This window comes from Asparagus officinalis, chromosome 4 (genome assembly GCF_001876935.1).
Source record: "Asparagus officinalis chromosome 4, Aspof.V1, whole genome shotgun sequence".
In the NCBI taxonomy this organism is placed as follows: Eukaryota; Viridiplantae; Streptophyta; class Magnoliopsida; order Asparagales; family Asparagaceae; genus Asparagus; species Asparagus officinalis.
In genome coordinates, this window is record NC_033797.1 from 45,434,838 (window position 1) to 45,447,755 (window position 12,918).

Sequence of the window (12,918 nt, forward strand, 5' to 3'; positions counted from 1 at the left end):
CTTTCTGAATTAGAACTACAGATACAGAGCATTTATCCATCTTGAACCTCTCTAGAACTTTATTAATATATGATTTTTAAGACAACCCTAACAATCCTTGTGATCTGTCACAGAATATTTTAATTCCAATCACATAGGATGCCTCATCCATATCTTTCATTTTGAAGTTCTTAGAGAGAAATTTTTTAGTCTCGTGTAACAAGCTAAGATCATTAGTAGCAAGCAAGATATCATCAACATACAGAATCAGAAATATAATTTGCTCCCACTGATCTTTAGATATATACATCGATCAACGATGTTTTCTTTAAATACAAAAGATGTGATGGTATCATTAAACTTAAGATACCATTGTCGGGAAGCTTCTTTGAGTCTGTATATTGACCTTTTAAGCTTACACACCATGTGTTCCTTTCCTTCAACTGAAAAACCCTCGGGTTGGTCCATGTAAACTTCTTCATCTAAATTTCCATTTAGAAAAGCGGTTCACATCCATTTGATGTAGCTCTAAGTCATAATGAGCCACCATAGCCATAACAATTCTAAATAAATCCTTTTTCGAAACAGAAGCAAATGTTTCTTTATAGTCAATATCATCCTTCTGAGTAAAACCTTTGGCAACAAGTCTAGCATTGTATCATTCGATATTGCCATTTGAGTCGTGTTTGGTCTTAAAGACCCATTTACACCCAACTCTTTTACAACCTTTAGGCAATTCTACAAGGTCCCAAACTTTATTATGCTCTATTGATTTCAACTCATCTTTCATGGCATCAAACCATTTATCAGAATTGTGACTTTTCATGGCCTGTGAAAATGAAACCGGATCTTCATCAATTCCAAAGTCATGTTCTGACTCTTGTAGATAAACCACATAATCATCAGAAATAGCAGTTTTTTTATCTTTGAGACCTTCTTAATGCTACTTCTTCATGGGGTATATCTATTGCAGATTCATTGGTAACAACGTCTTCTTGAGTGTTTGATCATTTATTTGTTGTTCCTGAAAGTCGTTAAACTGTTCAACAACTGTAGGAACAACAACTTGAGAAGAAGTTAAAGGTAAAGGAACGTTCATTCTAACTTCTTGAATTTCCACTTTACGTGGTTCCATACTCCCACTAATATCACCATTTTTAATGAACCTGGCGTTTCCAGTTTCAACAATTTTCGTGCTATGGCTAGAATAATAAAATCTATATCCTTTAGATTTTTCTGGATAACCAATGAAGAAACCACTTGTTGTTCTAGAGTCCAATTTCTTTTCATATGGATTATAAATTCGTATTTTCGTAGGAAAACCCTAAATATGAAGGTGTCTCAAGCTGGGTTTCCTTCCCGTCCATAGTTCGAAAGGAGTCTTTGGAACTGCCTTATTAGGAACCATGTTTAATAAATACATTGGGATTTTTAAAGCATACATCCACAATGATAAGGGTAAAGAAGAATAACTCAATATACTCCTAACCATGTCCATTAGTGTACGATTACGCCTTTCTGCAACACCATTTTGTTACGGTGTACCTGGCATAGTGTACTAAGCGCATATGCCACGTTTTTCAAGAAATTTAGCAAATGGACTAGGACATTGTCCCATTTTGTTATATTTTCCATAAAATTCACCACCTCTATCAAATCTTACAATTTTCACCCTTTTGTCTAATTGTCTTTCAACCTCATTAATAAATACCTCTAGGGCATCTACTGATTGAGATTTTTCATGTAACAAATAGACGTAGCCATAACATGAAAAATCATTAATAAATGTGATAAAATATTTTTCTTTATTTAAGGATGGAACATTAAAAGGTCCACATATATCGGTGTGTATAATTTCAAGGAGTTGAGTGCTTCTTGTGGCAGCTTTCTTAATTGTATGATTTGTATGTTTTCCTTTAATACAATCTATACAAATACCAAGATCGGTAAAATCCAAATTCGGAAGGATTTCATTCTTTACCAATCTTTGTATTCTTTTTTTGGAAATATGTCCCAAATGTTTATGCCACAAATAAGATGAACTTTCATCCACTAAACTTCGTTTAGTTCCAATATTATGATGCAAGGTTAACAAAGTTTTAGCAAAAAGATTATCAAGCTTTAATTTGTATAAACCATCAGAGAGAACACTAGAACCAAAAAGATGACTCTGCTTAAACAAACTGAAACAACCATTTCCAAATTTAAAAGAGTATCCAGCGACATCAAGTTTAGACAAAGAAACTAAGTTGCAAGAAACAATAGGAACATAAAGGGTTTGAAAAAGATCTAAATGATGTCCAGTGTCCAAAAACAAGCGGTAGGTCCCAATGGCCTCAACTGGAGCTTTGACTCGATTTCCCATGAAGATGAAATTTTCATTTGGATTTATTGTTTGGGTCATAAGGAATCCCTGCATCGTATTTAAAACATGAGTGGTAGAGCCAGAATCAATCCACCAAGTATTATAAGGAACTTATGTTAGATTTGATTCGAAACATACAAAAGCAAGAGGTTTACCTTTCTTTTCGAATCATGCCTTACATTTTAGGCAATCTTTCTGATAGTGTCCAGGCTTCTTGCAGAAATGACACTTATCGTTCTTTCGTTCCCTTTTGTAGATTTGAACAGGCGATATATTATCTTTCAGTGCTCTTTTCTTGCCCTTTCCATTATACTTTCCTAGTTTCTTTCCAGCTCCTTGATGACCCATGAGATTAATTGAGTGAGTTCCTTGTTTCTTAAGCCTTGTTTCTTAAGCCTTGCTTCCTCTTGAATGCGCATACTTTGCAATTCAGTCACATTCCACTTATCTTTTATAGTATTGTAGTTTATTTAGAATGGACCATACTCAGAAGGTAAGGAGTTTATGATAAACTGCACAAGGAAACTTTCACTCACTTCCATTCCCATAGATCTCAAATTTTGCTACTGTGTTTGTCATTTCAGTGACATGCTCATGCATGGTATGAGAACCATCGAATTTTATAGTGGTCAGCGTACCCATTAATGTCCCTGCAATTGACCTATCAGCAGAGTCAGATTGCGAGAGATCTTCCACAAATTTCATAAATTCCTTTGCTTTATCAGTCTTAGGAATTATGGACTTAATGTTGTTTGCTATCGTCATCCGCATGAACATTAAGCTAAGTCTATTTTATTTTTCCCAAGCAATATGAAAAAACCTTTCATCGTCATTGTTAGAATTAGTAATAGCAGCAGGCTTGTCATATAGGAGTGTTGAATAAAGATCCAGAACACCTAGGTGAAACTGAACTTGTTCACTCCATTCATGAAAATTAAGCCCATTGAACTTTTGCAATAGACGAGGCTTGCGAATGGAGAGAAATAGGTGCTGCAAATATATAGAATAATGCTTTGAGTCATAAATTTAAACTTAAACACATAATACATATTTAAATAGCAGTCAAATTAATAATAAACGTACATCGAAGTTTTCCTTTGGGTGACCCATCAATGTACAACAATAAACATAATTGATGCTCAGTTTTATTTCATATAGTTGACAATTATATATACACCAATTAGATATGCTTACTATCTTTGGATATTCTAAACATATCTAATCAAATATATTTTAATTAACCACAGTCATGTTTACAGATTATAAAATTTATCAATCAACCTTTGGGTGATTCTTAAATATTTTATAATCAATAAACCTCAAATTACTCATGACAACATATATATGATTATGTCATTTCATTAGTAGCATCACTTAATCATGAGTAATTGAAAATTATATATTACAGTTTGATAAGCATGAAACTTCAAGGTATGGTCACTTTGGTGACTAACAAACCATCCATGAGTTAACTAAATTTCAATGTAACAATAAGCTCACAAATTAACAATTCATAAAGATTAACAATATCCATGTATAATTAGTGCATCGGTATAAACAGTCATCGGCACAATAGTGCACAGAAACATCATGTAGGTAAAATAGATAAATAAGCAACAACAATAGGCGGGCACAAAATTAAATTAGGCAGCCAATAAAAAATTTATTAAAACATCATTAGAAATCAATCAAAGACCCCAAGAGGCCCAAGGCCCATCAAAGACTATTAATATTTTGTGTAGCCCTAGGGGTTTGAACACAAAACCTCCAGGCCAAATCCTCAAACCTTACCATTAGGCTATTTACACTAAAGAATTTAGTATAATCAAAATATGTATACATATTAAATGAACAGTTAGATCCGAATTTTATAGTTTCGAATTTTGCAGTGATTGTTCAGTCAATTTAACATGAAATTATCAAAACATTTATTCAATAATCAGCGGAAAAATTTTAATTAGAGAGTTTTAAATATTTAATTAACAGTAATTGAATTATTTGATAAGAAACAAGAATCATGATGGAAAATCATAAGTTCTTTAATCAAGACTCTGATACCACATGTAAACCTAATCTTAGAACAATATGATTTTCACAATGAACAATTTAATTAAGTGATTATACCTTGATCCATGATTCGAATTTTGACAAAAATTGACTGCAAAGGGAGCAACGTTCAAGACTTTGATTTCTCTCTCTTTACCCTCTTATTCTTTTCCGAATTTTTCTTAATGGAGAGAAAAATTTCGCATGCATAGGTAGAGAGAGGACCAAGTCTTTAAATAGAGAATTACCCACCTTCCATCAATGTGAGTAGTTAATTTATTGACCAATAGGAAATAACTAATGAGTAGTTGATTTAACTAATGATAAAAAACACGACTACTAAAAAAACGTGGGTAGTTTCATAACTAAAATTAGTGGGAAAAAAGAAAACGTGACCACTAAGAACATGAGCCACTAAAAAAATCTAACAAGACAAACTATCATCAACTATTGATATGACAGATATGCTATGATGAAAAAGTTATTCAACTATTTTATGGACAAACTTTGCTTCATTAATCACTACGCTTCTGCTTCTGAGGGAGTTCATTGGAAGATCTCGTACTATTTGTTAACTTTAATAAAGATGTCTAGATTCAATGTATTAGTCTATTATAGTATCTCTCTATTTAGGACTTTCTTTTATTACATGTTTCCATTTCATATTAGAGTTCTTTTTCTATGAGGATTCTACAACGTGTATAAATATGGGGCATTAGCCTTTTCTTCATAATCAATGAGAATGTAACTTTTCTTCTTTCTTCCTTTATTTTGACGAAAAATATTCTAACCCTAATACTAACACCACTAGTGTTATGGCCTCTATTATCGTCCACGATGCTAGCTTGGACTGTCACCCCACTTTGCTAACAAGCACCCCCACCTTATTGCCAATGATTCCTCTATAATTAAATTTTTATAATTAGAATTAAATGTAATTTAAAATTAATTAGACTTAATAATTTAATGATTGGTGTGTTAATTTTAAAAAAGAAATTTTTTTTTCAGTTTATCTAACAACATTATGGGTGTTAAGTGAACAAAATAAAAATGTTTTGAGGGTTTTATGGAGTTCTCAATCTTATTAGGGATTAAGTGACAGTTTCAAACCGTATGAGGATTAAGTGCAAAACACCCAGATTCATTGACGGTTTAGTGAAATTTACCCTAAAGAAAATATCAAATAGGTATATCAATGTTTAAAAAATCATTCAACATATTGAACTTGCTTAAAAAAATATAAACAAACAAACAAACAAATAAATAAATAAATCAAAACATGTCGAATCGATTACATTTTTAGCTTGAAATTCGCTGTGTTGAGACATGGAGTTGTTTTTGTTTTTGAAGCAAAAAACAGGGGATTGAATCCTGTTAATTTTATTCATCTAACGAAAGATAATTACTAAAAACTTGGATACGAGATAGTATCCAAAAAGTTTTCATTGAACTAATAATTTTCAAATCTCAGATATATAAAACTTTCTCCCTGCGAGCATCCATGAGAGAGGCCCCGACCATCATTCAGCCAGCCTCATACATAAAACAAGGAAACCGCTAGGTCACAAAGAAAATTAGGTAGCGAAAAACAGAAAAAATTGTCCTAAAACATCATAGCCTGATTATTGACATCATAGCCTAATGAGTCTGCATTCGTATTTTAATTTCTCCTTGTGTAGTTTGTGCACCTCCGTTGGATTTAAATCTAATTAAATTTATTTGTGGGCACATATGATTAATCTGTGTGTATTGCTATCCTTCAGGATAACTCACTAAAGTGATCAATTAAATTAGGTTAATGAGTATTTAAATAAATTATAGGATTATATGTGCAGATACCAAGTTGTAATTATAATTTGATGAGGGACCAAATTACAAATGTACAACACCTATATATATGGGGTTATGGTCCCTAATCTAGGATTAGCCACTCTCATTCTCTTATCCCCATCTAAAGAGATCCATAAGGGAGAAACCCTAAGGTTAGAAGATCATCAAAACCCTAATCAGGTTTTACTCAATGGATTCAGGTATATGCTTCCACACCTTTTGATTCTTGTTAATCTCTTTGAATTAATCATGGCTTTAAGATTTAGATCTTAAATATTCAGATCTAACAAGTGGTATTAGAGCCACCGTGATTTGTTCTAAGAGATTAAGATTAAAATTAGGGTTCTTTGATCTTAATTTGTGTTTTTTAAGAACTGATCACGGATGAACAGTAACATTTTTTATTTGTTACTGTTCGGATGAACAGTAAAAATTCCTATGAATAGTAAAGTTTTTTAAATTTTTGTTGGTTTTTCCTTCGATTTTTTTTGGGATCTGGATCAAGAAGTTATCTTTCGATTCTGGATCTGGTTTTGAAATAAAATCGAGGAATTTTTGGATCTATTTTGTTTGGTCGTCGGTCCCGTGCTCCTCGCCGGTGAAGTATCGCTGGCGGCCTTGCTTTCAACTCCGATGGCGACGGTGGTGTCAGGAAACCCTAGGGTTTAGACATTGGGTGCAGGAGCAATGGCGGCGGCGATTTCAGAATGAAACTCTAAGGGTTCGTGCGTGAAAACATGCGGGAATTAAGGAGGTGGTTACCTTAATTTTTGGTGTCACGCCCCGCTTCCCAAAATACACGGGAACCGGAACGTGAACAAGCCCGCGACGTATTAGATTGAGAAGAAATATACTCTACTTTTTGTTTCTCTTTTCTTTTCTTCTCAATCCAATACGCTAAGCGTCTGGAAATAAAAACAATGCAAAGGCACAGGTCCCCGATCACACATAGCAAGAATATAATAGACAAACTCAGAATAAAAATACATATCACAAATGGGATAACATCCGAGACATAATAATTGGGTCAACATACCCTGATACAAATCTGAACAAATGAATACTAAAGAGATACAAAATACACTGATCAAATAGAAATGGAATGTAGTACAAAAGAAAACTGAGGACCAATAACTAAACTTTGGTTTCTTCTTCTGCTCCATCCGCTAGGCACTCCTGCTGAGAATCCTCTGGTTCCTGATAATTTCCCAGCTGAACCTGTTCTTCCTCTAAGTCTGACGTACACCAGAGAAAACAGGTGTACGTCAGGTGCATGACGCACGGCAAGACCCGACCCCACAAAGAAAATAGAACAACGAAAACCAAATGCGAAAAACGATACGATAACAAAAACAACAAAAGAACGTACAACTGAAATCCATAAATCAACATGAAAACACTACTAAATCATGATAACATAAAGCATCCAAAATCGATCAGGTAACGAATCATGCAGCTAGCGATCAGTCTAATCATCCAAATCATAAGGGCATACACTAGATGGAATTAATACTTAAAAATCTACAACAAGAGACGTAGTACGTCGAGCGAAATAATCCAAACAAGGAAACCCTCAAGTATATACCATATGTCTCGAATTGTAAATAATTAAATATTAACCCCGATCTATGTATGAAAAGAACAACATTGATCTACATCTCAACAAAACTAACAAGGTCCACCATAAAGCACGCAAGGATATTATTCTTGTTTTACATGTTATTTGAATTGGGGAAGAATATTTTGATGTATATAATCGGGTCCCCGTAAAGTCGTCCGGGGGCCGCCTTCAAGTCAAGTATTGGCCCTCTGGCCCATGTATAGTCGAGCGAGTATAGCCATGCTTTGAAGCACGCTTATAAATCATACTTTTAACAGAAGTCGTCTTCATGTACAGTCTCTCCTATTGGGTAACAACTAAGTAATAAAACAACAAGCTTCCACACAGCTATTCATGTCAAGCAATCCCACGCATGTAATCACAATATACACTGTAGCTAATCATATCACAGTCTAATCTATGCAATCAATTAATAACGGATATAAATAATGGAATAACAAGCCAAGGGAAAGCGGAATCTTGCCTCGGATGTCGTTGGTATGTCTTGGGGCTCTGACGGGCTTGCCGGCGGCTAGAAGGGGGCGGTTCTTCCACTGGATGTGCGTTGACATATCGTCGAATAGGTGGTGTGCGATAGCGTTGTAGTGGGCGAATCTTGTCGGATCTGAACAGCGGTTGGCGAGGCGACGGTGACGAGGCTACGGGTCGGGACTGACGGCAGCGAGGTTTGACGGGGAGGGCTGTCCGCGGCTCGGGCAGCGGCGACGGCCAGCGGCGGTGCTCAGGCGGCGAGCGCGGAGGAGGGCAAGGCAGCGTTCGGGGGTCCGGGGTGGTGATATAGGCAGTGGTTCAAGTAGACGGCAGATGGTGGTTAAGAGGGCGGAGGAGGAGCACGACGAACTTGGGCGTCGGGGTCTCAGGCGAGGTTGCAGGGAGCTGGGGGTTGAGCGGCGGGGGAGGCAGGTCGTCGGCAGCTCTGGGGTGCAGGCGGGTGGCGGATGGCGAGGTACGGGGTCTGATGGAGTTGGCGGCGATGATGGCGGACGAGAGAGATAGGGAAGAGAGAGAGAGAGAGCGAAGGATGCTCTCTGGCGGCGTGAAAAAGAATAGAGGAAGGAGAGAGAAAGATTAAATACATATATATAAGAGAAAACTAGGGTTTTTAAACAAAAATAATTAAAATAAATAATTACAGGTATTTAAAAATTAAACTAATTATAGAATAATTATCTACAATTAAAAACATACACGTTGAGATAATACAACAGTTGATACGAAATAGTCAAAAAATACGCATATTATACAATTAAACGAGAATAATTAATAAATAAAATATATTTACTTATATTTAAAATCTAATAATTATGGGATAATTATATACACAGTAAAACGTACTAGTTATACTAATACGATAGATAATATGTAACAATAGAAATAATACAATAAATTATACCAAAAACACGTAATTAATAATAATACCAAAAACACGTAATTAATAATACCATGTATTATATAAAATAATTTGTAATAATATTAATAACACAATATATTATTTAAAATATTACATAATAGTATTGATAACATAATAAATTAATTTTAAAATATTACATAATAGTATTGATAACATAATAAATTAATTTCAGAAATTTTTATCACACAAAATAAATATATAAATATCAAAATCATTTAAATAAATATATAATCAGATTTTTAATTCATAGAAAATTATACAAAATCGAGAAAATACAAATACTCTTTTTAAGAATAATAATTAAATATTTGAAATACTGTAAAATTATTTTAACTAGTATCGAAAATTCATGGTCCTTACATTTGGCGAGGCTTGAAAGCTTCAAACGAACTTCACGTTCGTTCTAAGGTGAGCCTCGCACTCAATTCAAACGAACTTCGCGTTCGTTCTAAGGTGAGCATCGCGCTCAATTCAAACAAACTTCGTGTTCGTTCTTAGGTGAGCCTCGCGCTCAATTCAAGTCGAACCTCTTGTTCGTTCTCAAGTGAGCCTCGCGCTAAATTCAAGTCGAACCTCACGTTTGTTCTCAAGTGAGCCTCGCGCTAAATTCAAGTCGAACCTCGCGTTCGTTCTCAGGTGTGCCTCATGCTCAATTCAAGTCGAACCTTGCGTTCATTCTCAGGTTGAACTTCACGTTCATTTTTCAAAACGAATCTTGCATTCGTTCTCAAGTTGAACATCACGTTCATTTTTCAAACGAACCTCGCGTTCGTTCTTAGGTGAGTCTTGTACTTAATACAAATGAACCTCGCGTTCGAAGTTAAGAGAACTTTGTGTTCACTATGGTTAAGCCTCGGTTTTTCATATTAAATTATGGGTCCACTTTGGTATACTTAATTTATTCAATTAAGTTATGTGCCCTAATTAAGCTATAAAAAATTCTTCTAATTCAAATTAAGTTATTTAATTTGAATTAATTTTGGTAGTTAATCAATTATTTAACTCAAATATTATGACACTAAGGTATTAAGGTTGTCTCTCACTCCAATTGATTAATTGAAACAAGAAGTTGTCAAAGTAACATCTCTTGTGTAGATTGTTCATGAAGAATGTGAGATGTTTGTGTGTATGTTTTCGTGTAAATATTTAATCGGCCCAAAGGAAGGTTAATATTTATAAGGAAGGTTAATATTTATTTAGACTACATACACATCTGTGATGATAAACGTGTGACAATTATAAGGTTTACATGTGAATAATGAATCGATCCAAAGATAGTTTCATTATTTGACATGAGTTATTATCAATGTTAGATCATTGCAACAAGGTATCAATTACAAGTTAATATTACTGTCCAAAGACTTGATATTAATGTTGTGCCAGATATCTTGAGATGAGATTTGTCGTTATTTGAATTTTATTGATTACTAATTACGGTTAATATTGTGACTATCTTTTGTTTATTTCAGCTAATGCATCTGCTGTAATAATTTCTGCTAACATCAACTCAATTCCCATGCTTAATGGGATAAATGTTAAGGTTTCGAAAGAGAACATATTAATTGTTCTTGGCTGCATGGATCTAGACCTTGTATTAAGAACTGAACAACCTCAACCTCTTAATACGAATAACACTCCTGATGTAAAGAAGGAGTATGAGAAGTGGGACCGTTCAAATCGCATGAGTCTTATGATCATTAAGCGCGGCGTTCCGGAAGCCTTCAGGGGTATAGAATCCGAAGGGATTACTAAGGCTAAAGATTTTCTTACCGAAATTGAGAAACGTTTTGTGAAAAATGATAAGGTAGAAACAAGCACACTTTTAGCTCGCTTGATTTCAATGAAGTATAAGGGCAAAGGAAACATCAAGGAGTACATTATGGAAATGTCACATATTGCTTCAAAGCTTAAGGCACTTAAACTCGATCTTTGTGATGAGTTATTGGTGCATCTGATTCTGTTGTCTCTTCCTGCACAATTCAATCAGTTTAAGGTCAGTTATAACTGCTAAAAGGAGAAATGGACTCATCAGTTTAAGGTCAGTTATAACTGCTAAAAGGAGAAATGGACTCTAAATGAGCTCATTTCATACTGTGTACAAGAAGAAGACAGGTTGAAGCAAGAGAAATGGACTCTAAATGAGCTCATTTCATACTGTGTACAAGAAGAAGACAGGTTGAAGCAAGATAAGACTAAAAGTGCTCATTTGGCCTACGCCTCTAAGGATAAATGTAAGAAAAAAAAGAATGATAATAAAGCTGCTAAGGGTCCAGTTCAGACGAAACAACATAAGGATAATCAGGGTTGTTTCTTCTGTAATAAGCCTGGACACATAAAGAAGGATTGTACCAAATATCACGCCTGACGTGCTAATAAGAGTACATTCCTTACTTTGGTCTGTTCTGAGGTTAATTTAGCTTCAGTACCTAGAAATACTTGGTGGTTAGACTCTGGTGCTACTACGCACATAAGTGTTTCTATGCAGGATTACCTGAGCTACCGAAAGCCAAGTGATATTGAAAGACACATCTTTGTGGGCGGTGGTCAATCAAAAGATGTGGAAGCAATTGGATATTTTAGGTTGCTATTAGGAACTGGTTCTTATTTGGACTTAAAAGATACTTTTGTAGTACCGTCTTTTAGATGGAATTTGGTTTCTGTTTCTGTATTGGACAAATTAGGTTATTATTGTTCATTTGGAAATAGTCAATTCAGTTTATCCTTTAATTCAAATGTTGTGGGAATCGGTTACATGAGTACTTATGACAACCTATATTTGCTTGATACAATTGCTTCTTATAATGAATCCTTACATATAGAATCACGTGGTACTAAGCGTAAATTAAATAAGGAAAATTCGGCGATATTATGGCATAAGCGCTTGAGTCATATCTCAAAAGGTAGAGTTGAGCGTCTTGTGTCTAATGACATTTTGGATTCCCTCGACTTTTCATATTTCAACGTATGTGTTGAATGTATCAAGGGAAAACAGACCAAAGTTAATAGATTAGGTGCCAACAGATCTTCAAAAGTCTTAGAATTGATACATACAGATATTTGTGGACCATTCCCTACGGCATCTTGGAATGGTCAACAATATTTTATATCATTCATAGACGATTACTCACGTTATGAGTACCTATATCTCATTCATGAAAAATCTGAGTCTCTGGACATGTTCAAAGCCTATAAAGATGAAGTTGAGAATCAACTCAACAGAAGAATTAAAACCATTAGATCTGGCCGTGGTGGTGAGTACTATGGCAAATATGATGGTTCAGGTGAACAACGTTCAGGACCATTTTCTAGATACCTAGAGGAATGCGGTGTCATCCCACAGTATACCATGTCGGGTTCACCTAGCATGAATGGTATAGCTAAAAGATGAAATATGACTCTTAAGGATATGGTAAGAAGTATGATCTCTAACTCTTCTTTACCAGAGTCACTCTGGGGAGAAGCACTTAAGACAGCAGCTTACATTCTGAATAGAGTACCAAGTAAAGCAGTTGCTAAAACACCTTATGAGCTTTGGACTGGTCGAAATCCCAGTTTAAAACACTTACATATTTGGGGATATCCAGCTGAGGCAAGGCCTTATAGGCCAAATAAAAAGAAATTATACTCCTAAACAGTTAGCAGCTACTTTATTGGGTACTTTGAATG

General features: G+C 34.8%; 1 protein-coding gene across 1 annotated transcript; it reads right to left on the bottom strand.

Moving 5' to 3' along the window:
• LOC109838616 lies at positions 458-3,109 on the bottom strand. Its single transcript, XM_020407045.1, has 3 exons — positions 2,881-3,109; positions 706-858; positions 458-612 (listed from the first exon to the last, which is right to left on the bottom strand). The coding sequence occupies exons 1-3, from the start codon at positions 3,107-3,109 to the stop codon at positions 458-460; spliced, it is 537 nt and encodes a 178-aa protein (XP_020262634.1).